Below are 13,034 nucleotides of genomic sequence, written 5' to 3'. Positions count from 1 at the left end.
ATTTACTTCATAGGCATTCTATAATAAATTAAATAATAAGGGAATTATTTGAAAAGTAAAAAGCATTTTACAGAAGTAACATATCCCTATTGAGAGCTTAAAGACAGCTCATTCTCATTGGATAAGGAGGATGGGTTGAAATGATTGTTTCTGAAAAGCCTGCAATTTAAAACGTGGAACATACTTGCCATCTTTTACAGCTCAGCAAATTGTTTCATGGCTAGTGCTACCCTAAAATAGCACATGGCTCAGCACTTAGTTTGGCCTTCCATGTGCCCTTCTTGCTAACTCATACTCTGAGCTACAGAACATCTTACCTTTCTGTTCCTTGCCTTTAAATGTGTTTTCATTAGCAACAGAGGTCTTCAGTAATATATAAATGAAAACGGAGAAGGCAAAAAAGTGCTGGAATCTGCCCAAAGCTCACAGCTCTATTTCCCAATGCTTGTTCTTTTTTTTTTTTTTTTAACAGTAATGGAACTAAAACCAAAGTGATAGTTTTTTATTATAGTGAAGTGATAGTTTTTTTATTTAAAATAAGTTATTTTTTACAACCTTCTTATATAAAAGATGTTTATGAAATGAAAAAATTGAGTGTGTCTCGGTGCTATTTTTTTAATGCAACGAATGGTATCCATGAAAAAGAACATCTGAATCTTTTGTTTTAAAAGACAGTGCAAGGTATAGTGAATTTATGGAGATACATCCTGATAAATTTGCATAATGAAATGAGGAGAGTGTATACTAATTTTTTTCTACAGTTATCCATCTAAGCATTGACTTGCTCGCACAGGCACAAAGGGAGATCTCAGTTACAGCAACAAAATAAACATGTTCCAGAGAGGTAATTCCCCTCATCTTCACCTTGATGAATCATAAATTAAAGGGGGAATTTGGGATGATATAGGGAATGAATTTTATTTCATTTTCAGGCAGGTTTGATGTTCTAAGAGCAATGTAAAATTCTAACATGATATTGTTAACATGATATGTTTACAGAATATCTTACTGAGAAAAATTATTTTCCTTTTTCCTTTCGTTGTGATCTTTGTGGATCTTAAAACTAATTCTCATGGCAGCTACAGAAATGGCTGCCACAAAGTCAGTATTAATGTTAGTGTTTAATTGCCAAAACTATTTTAGAAACAAAGAAGACAAAAAGTAGTATACACCAAGGAAGAATGCGAAAATGTATAACTTTGGTTCTAGATATATCTTCTGAATCAAAATTGCAAATAAAGGCTAAGTAACATAGTTTTATCAATACATGTGAACAACATATCAACATATATTATCAACATGTGAACAAATTTAAAATAAGCTATCTAGGATCACTTGCACCATCTTCATTTGATAAAGAGTTCAATTTAGTAAACATATGTTTAGGCATGTCTATTAATCCACAGAATAGGACCTTTTTTTTTTTTTTTTGAAACAGGGTCTCACTCTCTTGCTCAGGCTGGAGTACAATGGCTCAGGCTGGAGTACAATGGCACGATCTCGACTCACTGCAAGCTCTGCCTCCCAAGTTCATGCCATTCTCCTGCCTCAGCCTCCCGAGTAGCTAGGACTACAGGTGGCCACCACCATGCCCGGCTAATTTTTTGTATTTTTAGTAGAGACGGGGTATCACCGCGTTAGCCAGCATGATCTTGATCTCCTGACCTCGTGATCCACCTGCCTCGGCCTCCCAAAGTGCTAGGATTACAGGCGTGAGCCCCCGCACTCGACCACATTTTTTTTAATGGAACTGCTTTGTTCGTATGACCGATTAACATAACACTCAAGCTCACTCTTCTAACTTCAGAACACTAAAGCATTCCTTCTTTGCTCCCAATTGTAGGAACCTTGTAACTCTGAATGGCTTAACACAGAATATCATTTATTGGCAACAGAATCAAGCTTATTATAATCTGATGAAACTCACCTGGAATGGTAATTACTTTTTTAGGACAGGAAAATATAGGCTTACACATTTTTCTAAAAATTTTTTTCTAGGAGAAATCCACAGCATATCAATGTAACACCTTTTATCCTAAAACTTTCAAGAGATGTTCTTTGAAATACCTGAAATAAAATTTCCTCCCTCCAATTCAAGTCTACTAGAAATATTATTTTATTTTGATTACCAGAGCCCTATATCAATACATATTACAGGGGAAAACAGACATATGAGGCTACATTTCTTAGCAATTCTTCTCATCTTCCATTGCAATTATATTTTACAACAGTTTTTACCTTGCCGCTTTACAAATTTAGTGTTACTCTATTCTAGACTCATGTTTCAGCTAATGTCCAACTCACACGTGAATTCATCAATCCTTTGCTGAGTTCAATTAAACTCTCACAAGGGGGAGAGTAGAAGGAACTTTTTATTCACAGAGCACCCCTTGAGTTTGGGTTTACTAAAACACTCATGTGTGCTTCAAGATATTTCAGTGACATTTAATTGAAACCATCATAAGGAGACTTAAAAGAAAATGCCATAACACACACCTGAGAACTAAATACTTCTCAGTAACACAAACCTGAGAAGATTCAATACAGCCAGAGTAAGCGTCTTCCAAGATTAACGGAGAAATCAAGAACAACTGCTTTTATTTTCATTTCTTGGGCAACCACAACAAAAACTATTTCAACAAACATGCCTTGTAATGCTAATGCTACCAGAGCTCATAAAGAGGCAATTTATTATTTTCAGTTTATTGTCCAATAACAATTCATCAGCTTTGGGGCTTAGTTCATTAGTTCACAGGGGTTCTTTTATTTGTTGAGGGTGATTTTAAAAGATGTTTTATAAAATTCCATAGTCTTTCATTTACATACTATCAAAGGCCTGGAGACTTTGGCAGCTTTATTACTAAAAATTCAGCACAGACAAAAGGGAAAATGAATCACAAAGTAAATAAATAAAACAGGGCCAGGCGCAGTGGCTCACGCCTGTAATGTCAACACTTTGGAGGCTGAGACAGGCGGATCACGTGAAGTCAGGAGTTCGAGACCAGCCGGGCCAACGTGGTGAAACCCTGTCTCTACTAAAAGTACAAAAATTAGCTGGGCATGGTGTCGCACACCTGTAATCCCAGCTACTTGGGAGGCTGAGGGAGGAGAATTGCTTGAACCCAGGAGGTGGAGGTTGCAGTGAGCCAAGATCTCACCATTGCACTCCAGCCTGGGAGACAGAGTGAGACTCTGTCTCAAAAAAAAGGAAAAGAAAAAACAGGTAATCCTATGCAAGTCTAGTGCTTAGTCATAAAATACCTATTTCCAATTCAAAACTCACACTCAGTTTTCTGTTTTTAAACCACTGTCATGCATATGCAAATGTAAATTCAGCCATGGGCTGCAAGATTGGCCAATATTAACTAAGGAAAAACTTATACTAAAAGCATTTGTGTGAACCTTATATTCACTTGCAAAGCTATTTGGCATAAAATAAGAGTTAGACAAATTACAAAAGAAAATATTAGAAGTCACAGGTCTCAACATAGAAGATGTAAGTAGCACAAATGTGACTAATTAATAACATCTGAAGTACATTCTCCCACAGGACTGATGACCATCTGGTTGACCTTGCCCTAGATCAACAGGGAAGGCAAACCTGTAAATCACTGTTTTACAAATGTTATCACTCCATTATTTCACCACAAGAAAAAGGGACGGAACATGAATGGGAGAAGAGACTCATTGCTCTATACACCTTGAAATTGCCTATGATGCTTATTGCACCTGAAGTAACACAAGACTGAGTGGTTTCTTCTCAAGTTCCACCCAGAGAGAGACAGGCAGAGGACCAAGTTACAGTGATGGAAAAGAATTCAAGACAAAAGAGCCAGTAGGTAAAGTAATTACGAGAGAATCTAAAGGTACTTACAGATATAAAACAAGTAATGCAAATGACCTCTGTCTAATACAACTGGAAACTATCTGAATTTCTGCAAAACACCTTTCAGTTGCTGATTTTTTATTGGAAAACAGTAATAGAACTTTAGAAATATGAACTAGAAGTATATGCCACATGTATTTAAATATATACTCTTAAATACATTAACCCCATACAAAGCTCTATATTTTGATGTTGAGAATAAACTACTTTGGAGGAAACTTAAAAACCTACTTGGTACAATAGTCAATGAGTCATCATTTGACTAATGAGAAACTTTAAATAATAATAAATTTGAACAGGCATTTCAAGCAGGTACACTGTGAAATCTCCTAAGAAAACTGTATTGAACCAAGGTTTAAAATTTGTACATTTTGACAACTGTTTTCGCCTGATACTTTCCCTATAACTTGTCTATGTAGTTCATTGTAGGAATGTTTAAAATTATTGAGTTACAAATCGTGCAATTTTATTAGATGTATTCTCACTGTTGATACATCTCTTTTAAACAGTATTCAAAACAAGTGATTTTCTATCTCTCTGATTATTTGCTCTGTTTTTCTCTCACTTCCTAAGAGTACCAGTAATACATCTGAGAAGAACAAAATATCAGGAATTATAGAACTTTGAGATCAACAACTCATGTCATATTCTACATAAGTTACAAATCAAGGCAAGTCTTATTCTGCAAGAATCTGTTTTGAGTTTGAGTGCATTTAAAATATTAGGCATATATTATTTTAAATCCCATCATTACTTCTAGTCACTGTATAGCATAGCTGTCACTGTCTTACACAGTTCTGAAGTCTGGTTCTAAAAGATTATACTATGTAATTTCCTTCTGTAAAATATGAATTGCAATTGCTTTTTCAAATACAGAATTGGTTCATTATCTCTAGTAACATACTTTTTGTTGATATTTACATTAGTTTGGATTAATTTTCATGTAATGGAAAAGAAAGCAGGTAGAGACATCTAATCTATTAGGTCACTCCATCTCTATATATACTAGCAAAAATATAGAAAATAGAGGGGAAATTGCACTACTTCTTAATGCCCTTTCTCTTTTATTTGAAAAGGTATTTCATAGTTCTAACTTGGGAGGAAAAGTGTGGGTAGTCTGTAAGATGCTTTAGTAATTAAGGGGCTAAAAAGGATACTTCAAAGGGTCTGTTTTTCCATTCTTCACAACTTAACTGCATAGCTATGGGTTTTAAGGGGAAATGCCTTGCATGGAGGCTAAGGAAGCAGTTAGAAGCTCACACATTCTAAGTTCCAAATATGGCTCCTTTGGTGCTTATGACAACCTTGGGAAAAGCACTGGTGACTTAAAAAGAAAAAAAGGACAGCCATTTGACTGGCAAGTGTCAGTCATTCTGCTATTTGAAATTTGAGGCCAGGCGTGGTGGCTCACCTCGGGAGGCGGAGGCGGGCAGATCACAAGGTCAGGAGATCGAGACCATTCTGGCCAACATGGTGAAACTCCGTCTCTACTAAAAATACAAAAATTAGCTCGGTGTGGTGGCACGCACCTGTAATCCCAACTACTGGGTAGGCTGAGGAAGGAGAATGGCTTGAACCTGGGAGGTGGAGATTGCAGTGAGCCGAGATCGTGTCACTGCACTCCAACCTGGTGACAGCGTGAGACTCTGTCTCAAAAAAAAAAAAAAAAAAAAAAGGAATTTGAGACAAAGTTTCAGAGATACTCTGCTATAGAAAGGTCTGAGAATATATTGTTTATCAAATGAAAGAAAAAGTACTTGCAATGACACTAAAGTTTATGCAGAGTTGAAAGAAGTAATAAAATTATAAATGACCTTGATTGGCAGGATGGTGTTCCTCATCCATGTCTTGCTCCATCTGTCCAATTAGTATGGGTTACTTGACTAACCAAATTCATTCATCTGTAAGTCCTTTGAACTATATACATTAAAGCTCATGCAAACCATTCCCTCAGAAGACCTTGCACCTTTTATGTATGTGAAAATCTGAAATCACACCCATTTCCCTAAGCTTCTGAGAACATTTGTATACAACAACAATCAAAAGCATATTTCCAATTATTCTTTTAGGTCCTTTTCAATTAATTAGGGGACTATGCCAATCTCAGGAAATCCTTGTGGAAAAAGAAGAAACACCATTAGAACAACACACGGAGTAACCAGTTTTGAGACTAATGCCCAAAAAATTAATTGGGAGAATTTTTTAGTAATTGAACCTGCATAGCTCTCTCTGCTGCTGAGGATTAGCACAAAGGGGCAATTTCTTAACATTACCAGGTGAATAGTAAGATCAAAGATGCTAGGCTTTGAGCTCGTGCCCATCTCCTCTGTGAGTACACAGGCAAGCACAGAAGAATTATTTTACAAAAAGCAGCATATACTATAAGCATTTTCATAAATACCTCAAATCCAACAGAGGATCTTTGTCTATTAACCAATCATTTAAAATAGCTATTGTCCTCCAAAACGCAGCCCAGTAAATATTTTTAAAATTAATATCCAGTAATATTTATACTCTTAATTTCTGAATCTGGATAAGGAAGATAACAAAACTTAAAATAACATTTTTCCCAGAGTGTTTATCAACTCTCTTACCATCAAATGTTAAATAAACTCTTGCTTGGGGCTGGGAAGATCCTTTTACACAGATAGAACAAATAAATACTCCAACCAACACGCAAATTGTCCGGAATGCCATTTCTTCAGATATGCAAGTTAATATCCAAGGAAAAATACCTTTAAGAGAGAGACAACATGTTTGTTATATCTCATTTCACATTTTAGGAGTAGGAAAAAACAGCAATCTAGACAAAACACCCTATTCACAAAAGAACCATCTGAACTTTTACAGTAATGCAAACAGTAGGAGGTGCTGTGTCTTTGCTTCTCAGATGTGAAAATGTGGATTTGATTCATTTGTGTCTGGAAGTCTTTGCAACAAGAGAAACTTTCATCTTCCAGCAAATTGATGCTACCATCAAAACAGAACAAAGCAGTGAAGAAAAACACTGATACCCAAAGGAAAGCCCAATATTTTAACGGATCTTCTCTCTAGAAATCCATTACATTAAAAAGACTTGAATAGAATTGAGCTAAAAGAATATTACTGGATGAGAACTCTTTCCCCCCACTAATATAACAGCAGCAGCAAAATCTCACATGAGCATTCATGTGTACCTACTCACTTCAATAGTCATTAGCTCTTTTGGAGTAATTGTCTCTGGAAATGGTGTTTCCTTACATAAATCTATGTGTGCTCAATCCTGGATCACTAAAGTCACTGGAATCAGTTATCTGCCATTTTATCCAGATGACCAACAGGCAGTTGTTAAATGATGCAGATGAGGTAACCATGGACTAGTGCCAAATTCAAACCAATGACCTAGTGGTGAGCAATCCAGTGAGCCATGTATCCACCAATGCATATTTTAAATAAATCAACCAGAATGTGGGCTGTCAAAATTCCCAAAGATAAATCAAAGAGACAGGTGTCACTGCTTGAAACTATAGATATAAAATTGGTACAGGCTATTAACTAATATCTGAATCCCAAGGAAGACCAGATAATGTGTTACCATAAACCTACAGGAGCTCTAGTGGCTACATCATGTAAAATAAACTCAGGACCATTAAAGAAACACAATCATTTTGCTTCTACCATAATTATACAATAAAGTGACCCAAGAGTCAATAAAGAAATTTATTTTTACAGGTTACAACAATGCTGATCTTCATTATTTGGCTTTTCAAATTAAAATTTCATAGTCAAAATTATTAATTTCTTTGTAAGAACCACTAACAACTGAAAAAGACAGCTTCATTAATACAGAATAAAAAGAATTAAATGGAATATGCAATTTTAAAGAAAAATTTTAAGTAGATTTCCTAGGTGGTGCACATATTATGAGAGTTAGAAATGAAATTGTACGCTTCTTTTACCACACAGATGGAGGAAACTCTAGAGATGTTTGTGTTGGTAATTTTCAAAAGAAACAGTTTCTTCCTGCTTCCACAACCTCTTCACCCTGTCATCCCTAAATTAACTTAGAAGGAAACTGATTTTATGGGTGACTTTCCCTCAGTAATTTGCCCCTTGGTTCTGTTGACTTCATAGTTAAAGCCAAAAGAAAAAAACTATTAATATGCCTAACCTTTGTTATGTTTACTGAGCAAGTTGATATTATTTACACATTTTTTTTGCATATTGGTATCTTACATGTTTCTCCCAAACGTACATATACAACCAATTGCAAAGAATACTGGTGATACAATGGCAGGTGAAACGAAGACAGTCTACAGGGCAATTTGATTTACATCCTACCTAGTGGAGTGAAAGACTGAAAGCCAAGTGTCTTAAATACACCCCCGCCTCCCCAACAGTATCTTACAACTTCTTCCCTTTAACTCAGACACAGACGTTCCTCTTGGTGTTTTCACTTCTGCTGATCGCAAACTAACAACACATAAGAAAAGAATTCTCTTATCTCCTCTGGAGCAATTTTGCCTTTGAAGGCACTGTAATACTCAACTTGAAACTCTCCGCAGGTGTCACCGCCTAAAGAAACAACTCGAGCAGGGCTCTCAGCAAGGGGAAAGCTTCCCTGACAAACCGCGTGTGTTCTTAAGAAAATGTCCAGGCTTGAGCATACCAATGTACGAAAAATCAATATACAGGCCAAAAAAGTTATACTTTGCTAAATCTGTAATGCGGAAAATGACCAATTTAGCTTACCGAGGTTGAAAGAAATCAGCACGGAAAAGTCATCAGTTTGCTACCGGGGTTGAATCCCCTTGTGTCTCCAGTCCTTTTCCCAGACGACCTTATTTTCTAGCACGTCGCAAAGGTGAAATTCTTTCTTCCCGGTCCTCTGAGTTTCTTTGTAAAGGAATCTCAGCGCTGCAGTGCCGCGGCACCCGGAGCTCTTCTCCGCGTCGCTCAATCAAGCACCTCGGAGTGAATGGAAAGTGGCCGGAGGCCGGGGGCGAGCGCTCTTGGTGTCCGATTACAGCGCCGCGGCGCGCGGCTCCGGCTGCCCCGGCGCGCCGCCCAGCAGGCTCGCATCACCACCGCGCAGCCCCGGCCGCATCTCCGCCAGCCGCGAGGCCCCACCCCGAGCGCGCCCGCGAGAGCCTGGCAGGGAGCCGCGGGGGCGGGCCGGGCGGGGCCGACCCTTAGAGCCCGCGGCTGGCCAGACGCAAGAATGCGCGGCCGCAGGCTGGAGCCCTAGCACCGCAACTCTGCTCCTTTCGCAGTCCGCGGCGGAGTGAGCAACTTGCTGGGTGCGCTCCACGGATTTTGTTGCCGGCGGCTCTTGAAGACTTACACAGGCTTTGCCTGGCCGTAAATATCAAAGTGCAAAGCAGTTGTGGTTTTTAATTTTTGCCAGGGAAGAATCACTGCAGCCTTTTAAGGCAAAGAGATGCGTTTTTAAAAGGACGTGAGTTTTGTCCTTATTCTGCTGCGTTTTTGTTTGTTTGTTTTTTGTTTTTTGGAGAGGGAATCTCACTCTGTCGCCAGGCTGGAGTGCAGTGCAGTGGTGTGATCATGGCTCACTGCAACCTCCGCCTCCCGGGTTCAAGCGATTCTCCTGCCTCAGCCTCCCGAATAGCTGGGACTACAGGCTCCCACCACCACGCCCAGCTAATTTTTGTATTTTTAGTAGAGACAGGGCCAGGATGGTCTGGATCTCTTCACCTAATGGTCCGCCCGCCTCAGCCGCCCAAAGTGCTGGGATTACAGGCGTGAGCCACCGCGCCGGGCCTCTGTTGCGTATTTTCTAAAACAGGTCAAGATAAACGACAATCTTGTTGCACAAGTGTATCCTTTTAATGGGTATTGTTTCCTATTGAGTTTCCTTAATGCCCTGGAAGCAGTAATTCTGTTGACCCCTCCACGTTGACTCATATCCAGTACGTTGCCCCCAACCATACTCCCAAACATAATTACACGAAGAAATTATTTGACAATTCTATGTTGAGAGGCTGTTCTGAGTTATGCCAACAGATTGCCATAACCACACATCTACAGAAATACATTAGAGGTATATTTCCAGCATTACTTTCAGGTACACTTGTTAAACTCTGGAACTGACTTTGATGTTTAAGTGAAAATTACTTCTCCGGACCACAATAAACTAGATGTTTAAACATCGGGAGAAATGAGCTTTGATCCCCATAAAACAAGCAGGCACTTGCTTAAAATCACTGTGGGGCACAGCCCAGCAGATGTCACTCTACAGAAGGAACGTGGAGTGTAATATCTCCACCTTATACCTGACAATTCACATAATGAAACAATCATTAAATTCTTATAAACTGTATCATAGAAAACCCCTCTGGGGGTGCAAAATCATTGTTCAGTGGGAAAGTTGAATGAAATCTCAGGAGGAAGAGGTGAGTGAGACATATCTTTCATGTGTCTGGGGCCCACCTCTTCTGTTCAGTAAACATACACATGTCTCAGACTCACACTGCATAGTCAAGGAACGAAGGATCAAGTCAAATAATGCAAATTTAAGAGTTCAAAAATACTATTCCAGGGCTAATATTATCTCCAAACGTCAAAAATTAATATAGTAACAACAGTTAAAATTATTTTTTGTGATGAAGCGTGAGAAGATCCTTGACATAAATTTGTAACAAGGAATTTAACCCCCAAAAAACTGACAGTATTAAAATCCAGATGTCAATGTGAATAAGCACTATGCGTGCTTCTCTGAAATACTTCTGAAACTGAGTAAGATCCAGGTTATATACTCTCCACTATTATCCTCCTTCTGATATCTCATTCGGCATTTATATATTAAGCAGGGAGAAGAATAAATCATTAGAAAGATGAGTGTGTGGATTAAATTAATTTAGAAATGTGGAGCTGTTAGAAGTTGATCAACAAATTCACGTAAGATGGAATTTGTTTATACATTTTAAGTTTGAGAAAACCACGATAAAGAGTTGCAAGATGAAATGCATCTCAAACGGTGTATTTACAAAGGAGCTTAATTCCAAACTCAATTTACAAACACCAATGAATTAGCTCAATCTGTTACACATTCAGGGGTTTGGAGGCCTTGACAAATAGCTTAATCACAGCCCATGAAATTTGTGCCGAAATTCCCTCAATATTGCCCAAATAAACCTCTTTTCAATGTGCTCCTGGGATTTAATGGTATTTGCTTAGCTCTGAGACGTTTACAGTTGGCCACACCTCAAAATGAATCATAAAAATACTGATAGGCTTTAGCCAAGATAGATTCAAGCGCAAGGACACAGTGCTCATGCTTGCCAGAGACTTAGGCCACAGAGTGGAATTTTAACAGTGGCACTAGAAGTCCCTAAGATTAATCTCTGCCCACATTTCCCCACACTGCTTAAAACACCTTGACAAAACAAGACTTGCCTAAGAAACATTTCTGGGCACTACCACTTTTTTAAGACTTCAGCTTTGACTGTCCTTACAAGTGGAAAACAACAGCTAATTGAGAACGCTGTTTTCGGTAAGGGGGACACTAAATGGATCTACAGGAGTAGTGGCACAACTGAATTTAGAGAGCACTAATTACAATGTTTGCACCCAGCAAAACGTTTTAGACAAGCGGCCAAACTAAAATACTTAGGATCACTTTTATTAAGACGTTTTAGAAATGGTGCAGTATCTTACACACTGAAGTGTCTCTGCCTGCCAAGGTGTAGTGGGCATATTTTTAATTTTTATGTTTTTGATGGTCCTGAGGAATGCTATTTAACTTAAAACTCTAGCACCGATTTTGAGTTACATACTTTTCTCCAGGAGTTTCTGCAGCTATACATTATCTTATTTCAAATTTAAAGAAAACAGATTTTTCCCTATTATACAGATGAGTCATGTAAATAAACTCTACCCTAACCAGAGAATATTAATAATTCAGAGGTTAAAAATTGTCTTATTATTTAGTCATAAAAACTGATATTTGTAATAGAAAATAGATAGTGTATTTGCGAGGTACTTTGCTTATTATCTGCATAGCATTCTTTAATGAAGTTACAATTTTCAATGAGAGAACGTTGAAGGTTTGCCCAAAATCAAATGGGTAGTAAATATTAGAATAGGAAGAGAAACTCAGCATGATTGCCTTAATGTCTCAGGTTTTTCAATAAGTTTCAATACTTCCTCTTACCTTTTTTGCTTAACATTTTTCTCCTCTTTTCTACTTCCCTCTCTTTCTCCTTCACTCAACTTCCATATGCCATCCTTTTAAGTTTCCTGAACTGTATCTTTGGAAAGTCTGAACTTCCAATGGTTACTTACTTTATTTACATCAGCCTTACGTCTCCTTGGGTTACATTAACAGCTCTGAGACCAAGCCGGTCAAACAGGTCTGGTCTAGAAATCTGTGTGTGAAACTGCTACCTGCACAGCAAATAGGCTTTAATATTTCCTCTATCAAATCATTTCTAATTTTTCAATAAGATGAGTGTATCTCTATTTTCATTCTTAATCTGTTGCTAATCTGTATTGCTGACTGTTTTTTCTCTGTTGATATGTACCACTCTATGCTTCTCAAATTGTAGGGTTCTTGACATTAAACAAAATAAACTGGCAACAGTGGTTTGCTCTGGAAAGGAAAATTGGCTAGAAAGGTTTCATGGTTCACTCTGTTTTACATTTATAATTTTAAACGAGGTGAGTGTATAAGCTATTACAAAGTTCAAAGTTTAAGTCCTCAATATTTCCTTAAACACCTTTAAACATATCAAGTATGTTAAGCACAATATTTCGCAACTCAACCAAAATAAAAGCACATTGCCTCTAACGTTTATATACTACAATATTTCATGTAAAAGTAGAATAGTAAAGAATTTCAGTAGTAAGAATCCGTTAGTGAATTTACTTCCTTAGTACAAAAATGTCATGTGTGCATGAGAAAGGTTGTAATAGAGTTATTATGATCATTCACATTTTCATCACAAGGACAAAATGTAAACTTTCTATTTGTTTTGCCTTCTTGGAATATTTCATGTGAAGCCTCAGTGAGGACAGAGTATATGTATTTGAGATTATATACAACTGCAGTTGCAGAGAATCCCACAGTTAATGTTTGCTAGTCGAGTATATGCACACCCATCCACAGTCACGTCTTGAGGAAAGCCAACAGCTTTTATGAATCATATTG

General features: G+C 37.8%; 1 protein-coding gene across 2 annotated transcripts in view; it reads right to left on the bottom strand.

Moving 5' to 3' along the window:
- Positions 1–9,213, bottom strand: part of SEMA3C (semaphorin 3C) — a 177,281-nt gene extending 168,068 nt beyond the window's left edge. The window contains exons 1-2 of one of the 2 annotated variants that reach the window (XM_004045659.5): positions 8,618–9,213; positions 6,481–6,621 (exon numbers count right to left, since the gene is read on the bottom strand). In XM_004045659.5, coding sequence (XP_004045707.1) covers positions 6,481–6,583 — 103 coding nt within the window. In that variant the 5' untranslated portion in view covers positions 6,584–6,621; positions 8,618–9,213. Of the gene's footprint in view, positions 1–6,480; positions 6,622–7,070; positions 7,476–8,617 lie in introns of those variants that run through there. The other variant, XM_063708674.1, reaches the window with a different exon arrangement.
- Between the last annotated feature and the right edge of the window lie 3,821 nt (positions 9,214–13,034).

The sequence above is a fragment of the Gorilla gorilla genome, chromosome 6, assembly GCF_029281585.2.
Source record: "Gorilla gorilla gorilla isolate KB3781 chromosome 6, NHGRI_mGorGor1-v2.1_pri, whole genome shotgun sequence".
Lineage (NCBI taxonomy): Eukaryota > Metazoa > Chordata > Mammalia > Primates > Hominidae > Gorilla > Gorilla gorilla.
The sequence above is the reverse complement of the archived record's forward strand: the minus strand, read 5'-3'. Positions and strand labels throughout refer to the sequence as shown.